Below are 6,568 nucleotides of genomic sequence, written 5' to 3'. Positions count from 1 at the left end.
GTGATGGTATTAGGAGGGGGACCCTCATGCATGGGATTAATGCCCTTCATCCCAGACGGATCCCAGAGAGCTCCCTTAACCCTCCAGCCATGAGAGGACACAAGACAGCTATCTATAAACTAGAAAGTCGGTTCTCACAAAGAATCTACTGGTGATCTGGGACTTCTAGCCTCCAGAACTGTGAGATACAAATGTCTGAGGCTTATAAACCACCCAGATCATGTTATTTATTATAGCAGCCTGAACAGACTGAGGCAGAGAAGGACAAGAGGAAACTGTGGATTTATTTCAATAAGTATGGAGGGACAAAATGCATGTACATCTTTGATAAAACCAAAGGAAGAGGCAACAGAGGGGCATGGGCAGTGTATATGTGACCCTGCCAGGAAGCTGGGAGGAGACTTGCAGGTTCAGTCTGCACAACATGAGTTAAGGGCTAGGAATTGGAGGAGTGAGTGGGGACAGAAACAGCGACTTGGGTTTGGGCCGGGAGAAACACCCAGTTCAGACATAGGGGCTGGTAGCAAGTGATGGAGGTCAGTATGCAATGTGGGTGAAAAATTCTGGGACCCCATACACAAAGGTACCAGAGGGGGTCTGTGTAAAGAGCAAAGTTGAGCCCTCCAAGGGTCTGAAACCTAAGCAGGGATAGACGGACGAAGTTGGGGAATTTGTGAGAACCCAATAACCAGAGGCATCAGGCAGTGCCTGCAGTCCTCCCCCTCGCTGGATTGTGCCAAGGCCAAGGCCTTGCAGCCCATCTCCATGCAATGTCGCTGCTTCAGTAAGAGGGAAGGATGGGGCCCGCCTGGCTTCTGGCTCCACATGATGGCTTGGCTCTTCACTGTGGTCCTGATCCACACGCCGACCTGGTCTCAGCATGCGTCTTGGCCTTACCTGGAGGCCATGGTCTCTGTGAAGGTCTGTGGCCCTAAAGAGGGTTCTCATTCTCTCTTGACTTCTTCCCCCACGGTGGCTTTGGGTTCTCTCTCCATGATGAGCTGTGAATGCTGGGGTCTCATATCTGATAGGTTTCACGTAAGCAAAAGGTTTTGAGGGATGGCCTGGCTTCACGGAGCCATCTGCTTCCACGGTGCCTTCACCTTCCATACCAGACCAATCTAGCTCCTGAGAATGCACATCTGAGGCAAAACAGAGAAAAAAAAAATGGGAAGAAGAAATCAGAGCTTTTCCAGGAAGCTTTGGTGCCAGGAGAACGGATTGGGGGGAGTGGAGGGTTTGAGGTGGAGAGCCTCTCTGCCAAAGACTTCCCACTGGTCATTTCATTTGGCCTCCCCACAGCCTGTCCAGAGAGGTAATTGCCACCCCCATTTTACTGATGGGTAGTAAACTGACTCTAGACACAATCTGAATTCACTAGATTCAGTCAGAATCAAAGTGACAGTCCCTGCCCTCACCAAGCTTCAATAGAAAAGATCAATAGAACAAAACAAAACAAAAAAGGAATGTCATTGGGTAGAGTTCAAGATGCAGTTTTGGATGACAAAAAGGTGTTCAGTATTGGACCTAGGATGATGAGGTGTTTGTGTTTTCCAAGTGGAGATGCAAGTCTGGGGCTCAGTGGAGGGCTCTGCTGGAGCTGGATCTGAGTCATCTACACCAAGCTGGTCATCACCACCATGCAGGCTGACAAGTTCAGCATGAGAGAATGGAAGAGCAGAGAACACTTCTGATAGAACCCTAAAGTCCCCTGCTAACCTCTAATGGAAAGATAGAGAAAAAGCATCTTTCAGGGCCGCTAATGCGGAGGGAAACAGGAAGTGTACACCCAAATCCAAGGTGGAGAGAACAGATCAGGGATCAGTGAACTGCCCACAATGTTGGCTATGTGGGACAGAGCAGGCCTGCAATGTGGCCATTCTTGTTGGCCACCTGGAATGGGTGAGAACAGCATCAGGACCATGGCGGGGTCGGGGGGGGGGGGGGGGGCAGAGGTCAGCTTCCAAGGCAGGGCACTCAGGAAGATGGCATGTGAGTGACCAGGGGACAGCAGGGGTGGGGCTTTTACCAGGGGTGGTTGAGTCACTGTTGGGAGGCAGTACTGGGACACAAGGACCCAAGAATTAATAGCATCGGGAATAAAGAACGAGTCCCAACAGACCCACTACAATGGAAAAAATTGAGAGCCTTTCAACAAAGGCCCTCTTCTCCACAACCATCATTCAAAAATAAAAAAAAACAGGATTAGATCATCTCATTGGTGAATTTTTTTCTAGTTCTTGGATAGAAAAGCTCAAACTCATATTAATACCTTAAACTAATCTTGGAATGGTCGAGGACCTGCAGCACTGGGAGCAAGGAGGTGTATGCTCTGAGACATGGCCAGAGCCCTGTTTCTGGTTCCTTTGACCCCATCTTCTCTGCACCCAGGAGTTAGCATAAACAGAAAGACAGGGACACTATGGGGGAGTTTTGGAACTAAGGACAGATATAATAGTTAAAAACATTTGAGTTTTGGGTTTTTGAGTATCAGAAATCAAAGTCCTGGGAGATCCAGGCATATCAAGTCTATGCTTTATTCAACATTCTTAAGTGACTTATGTGGGCCCTGCAGAGCTATTTATATCTGCTCTCCCAAACTCAGGCTTAGAGCTCAGTGTGGCTCCAGAAGCAATCAAGAATGGCCTGGGTGAGCTATGGGAGGGCTGGTGGATGGCAGGGGCTTTGCAGATAGGACCTAGAGGGCTCAGAGTGACCTGCATGGACTGATGGGCAGGCACCTGTAGAAAGAGAAATAAGGGGTGGCTGTATGAACCAAGGACCAGAGCACTCTTTCCAATCATGTGATAGTGTGTAAACCATGTTCCCCTTTGTTAAACTAGATTTAACTCCAGTAGAAGTGGGGGCAGGGGGTTGAGGTGAGAGATCCTTAATTGACTAAAGAAAGTCTGAATTGATAAATCCCCCAAATTAAAGAACGCTTAAAAATTAATAAGATAAACAACCAAATAGAGGAAAAGCAAAAAGCAGTCACAGGCAATCCATAAAAGGGGAAAAGCTAATGGTCCCTATACATATAGTAGGCTGAACCTCACTTATAATGAAGCAATGAAAATTAAAGGAAAGAGTGTGCCATTGTAATGCATCTATCAGTCTGGCAAAGGTGAAAAGATTTAGGGCGCTCAGTGTGCGAAGGGAAACATTATAGTGAACAATTTCACAATAGCTATAAAATTTTAATGCCCTCTAGAAAGAGAACATGACGGAGGTACCTGGTTTATCATAGATCATGAAGTAGCAACCAGCTACAGAAATGAAGACAGTGTGGTCAAATAGAGATAAATGACTGAGCAATGGAAGGGAATAGACAGCCCAGACTGAATACACATCTATAGAAATTTGGCTGAAGACAGTGCTGGAATCTGAAGATTCTTCCCTGGGAAACCTGTGCAACCCAAGAGAAAAGTCCTAAGAAACTGACACAGGGCATTCCCCAATTTGACAGCCCAGCCATATCAATTCTGTGGAACCCACTTATTGGCTCAGAGCTGCCATTCAGCTTCCCAGAGTCCCCTTTTCAATACGGGAAGCCAGCCAGGGGTCATCAAACAGTAGAGGAAGACTAACATGAGATAGGAAACCGAGAACCAAACAGAAAGAAAGCAACTTGCCGGAAACAGTTCATGTCATCGGAGAAAATTTCACAAAAATATATCACTAATCTTTCGAAAAAGATGATGCTCATGAACAATGACATGATACTTTTTAAAGCAACATTCAGGAAAACAAAACAAAACAAAAGAGCCCTTCGAAATCAAAACGACAAGAGCACACATTAAAATCTCCATGGATACTTTGAAAGATAAAGTTGAGGAAATCTCCCAGGAAAGAGGACAAAAATCAAAAATGAGAGGGATAAAATATGAGAAAATTAGAGGCTTAGTATTACCAAAGCCAATTATTTAAAAAAAAATTGAGTTCTGGAAACAAAAAGATCCTAAAAACTTCCAGAGAGAGGGACACAGCAGAGAGAGGCAGAGAGAAGGAAGAATTGTCTTCAAAATTCTGAGGGAAAAGTATTTCCCACCTAAAATTGAGTACCCAACCAAACTTCCATGAATCAGGAAGGGTAGAAGAAAGACACTTTTGAATATGCAAGATCTCAAATCATTTTTTTGGATGCATGTTTCCCTGGGGGTGTTACTAAACCAGAAAAGAAAAAATAAACCAGACTAAGAGGGTATAAAATTCCAAAGTGGGGAAGAAATTCCCCAGATGATGGTGAAGGGAGATCCCAGGATAGAGGCTCAGAGTTGTCTGAGAGCAGCCAGTCTAGATTGGAGCAGATTAGAAGGGTGTGGCAATAATGCCACCGGAAGGTGAAATTGATAGGATACTTGATTGATTTTGAATTTAAACTACTGGGGAACAGTCTGAGAATGAATTAGTCAATAAGCAAATAATATCCCAAGTAGTAAGTCCTGGAAAATTAAAAAGTTATACAAGAGGGAAAATGATCCTGATTGACTAGGTGGCCCCATTTTGAACAGTGAATTCTGCTGGGAGGTGGGGGGCTGGAGGTATGTGCGGGCTGGTATGGGTGGACAGGGGTGAGGGTGGTGAGTAGCAAGGATGGTAGGAATGCAGGAACTACAGCTAATTACTCCTCTCCCATAGAGAGAAGACCATAAATGAAGTAAAAAAATGGAAAAATAAGTTAGTGGTAATGTAAGTGTGGTATTTAGAGAACAGAGAGTAATGCTAGAAGAAACTGAACCGATGAAAATGTTTGTCTCTAAGGTGTGAGAAGTTGAGAAGGAGCAGGGGCTGCTATTTTCATAGTGTATGTCTTATGGGGATTTCTACATTACATAAATAAATACCAAAAGTAAATAAAAACCAGGAAAATATTAATGAGAAAATGACTGGCATTTGACTACCTTGATTAGGAGCCATCAAGGGAAGGCATTTAGGAAGTCCTCGCTTCTCCATGATGAATCTGCCCAAGAGATAAAATGGGGTGAGTCAGGGCTCAAACTGCACCCACATTTCCCAAGCACCAAGCAGCAATCCAGTCTCCCAAGCACCAGTCCTGGTGGGCACTGCTGACCTGGCACCCACCCTGCCTTCGGAGCATGCTACGCTGGCAGGTCAGGGGGACACAGTGTGGAGAAGGAAGTTTGGAGGATGGGACTGGGGATACTCAGCATATTTATATGGCTTTCAAAGACGAGCCAGTAGGGATTGGCCCAGAGATGTGCTTACCAATTTATCCCAAATCCTCTAGGTAAAGGTCAAGGAAATGAAAAACTTTAGCCAAGTGGAAGAATTATCCCTCCCTTGGGGGCAAGAGAGAAGGAAGATGGAGGAAATGTAGGAGCAATTTGGGAAGTTTTCCCTGGCTTTTCTAGGGCACTGGAGAGTCTGTCCCCCACCTGGACAATACAAAATCTACAGCATCCCCCAGGGGTAAAGGACACATACCTGACCCCTGCTGTTGAATTCTTCCCAATCAGCTCTGGAAGCCTGGAGAGTGGGATCCCCTTTCAAGAAGAGAGACCCAAGGGGTTGGTGGACCAGAAATGTCGCAAGTCACAACTATAGCCCAGACCTCAGAGTTCACACGTTCTTCCCACAGGCCTCCAGGAAGCCCACTATTGTTTGTTCATCCCAGTCCCCTTATATAAGACGGTGGGTGTCACCCTGGCATGTGATTGGATAGAAGTGGGTGGTGGGCAAAGCCAAGGTGGGTGGGTCTGGCTTGACTTGGGAGGAGTTTACTGGACTAGAGTTTTCCATTCACCAAATGGGTCTGCCATGATTAAATCATTCAGAGATATACATGCCTGATTGGTTGATCTAATTATCACAGAAAAAAAGGCATATTTACGTTTGTGTTAAGCGCCAGTGAAAGGGAGGTGTGATGTCATGACAGTGACTAATGGGACTAGTTTAGGTCTGGGGCTAAGTGTCAAGGAGAGGGATATTTGAGCTGAAATTGGAAAGACTGGTAACACATGAACCAGGTTGGGTGGGACAGGGGAGGGGAGGACAGGTGGAGAAGAGCACCTGGGAGGGAGAAGGGAGCCCAGCCCATTCCAGGAATGGAGAGGAGACTGGCCCAAACTGAGGGGGTGGTGGGAGATGAGATGGGAAAACCATGCTGGTGTTGCTTTTGTTCTAAGGCAACAGAAAACCACAGGAGACTTTTAGGTAGTGGGAGATGCCCTTGATGAGATTAACATTTCATAAGAAATCATCCGGGTCTGTGAAGTGGAGAGCTCACTGTGAGTGCTAAGATTAAATCAGGAGGAGAAAGGAGGCCACTGCAGTCCTCTGTGTTGAGATAGTGTCTTATTAGACCAGGATTGTGGGCAGTAGAGAAGGGAGATGTTCCATGGTTAGTGAGAAATTTACAGGACAAGAACCAAAGTTGTGATGGTCTAGACACACCCTGGAAGGAAAGGAGACTGCCAAGTTGGTAGTGTTGTTTATTAAGATGGAAGATGTGCCAGGAACCTGCTCTAGCAGGAGGATTGTGAACTTTGTTTGCACGTGCTGGGTTGAAGGAGATTTGGGGCAACCAAGTGTAAGAATGTCAAGTGAC

General features: G+C 45.9%; 1 protein-coding gene across 1 annotated transcript; it reads right to left on the bottom strand.

Annotated features, from left to right (window-relative positions):
• Nucleotides 1-537: 537 nt before the first annotated feature.
• On the bottom strand, nucleotides 538-4,953 carry LOC111158995 (proline-rich protein 20A-like). Its single transcript, XM_022521351.1, has 2 exons — nucleotides 4,902-4,953; nucleotides 538-1,142 (listed from the first exon to the last, which is right to left on the bottom strand). Exons 1-2 carry the CDS (start codon nucleotides 4,951-4,953, stop codon nucleotides 538-540), a joined length of 657 nt encoding a protein of 218 aa, XP_022377059.1.
• Between the last annotated feature and the right edge of the window lie 1,615 nt (nucleotides 4,954-6,568).

This window comes from Enhydra lutris, unplaced genomic scaffold (genome assembly GCF_002288905.1).
Source record: "Enhydra lutris kenyoni isolate GAN:26980312 unplaced genomic scaffold, ASM228890v2 scaffoldscaffold66, whole genome shotgun sequence".
Classification (NCBI taxonomy): domain Eukaryota; kingdom Metazoa; phylum Chordata; class Mammalia; order Carnivora; family Mustelidae; genus Enhydra; species Enhydra lutris.
The sequence above is the reverse complement of the archived record's forward strand: the minus strand, read 5'-3'. Positions and strand labels throughout refer to the sequence as shown.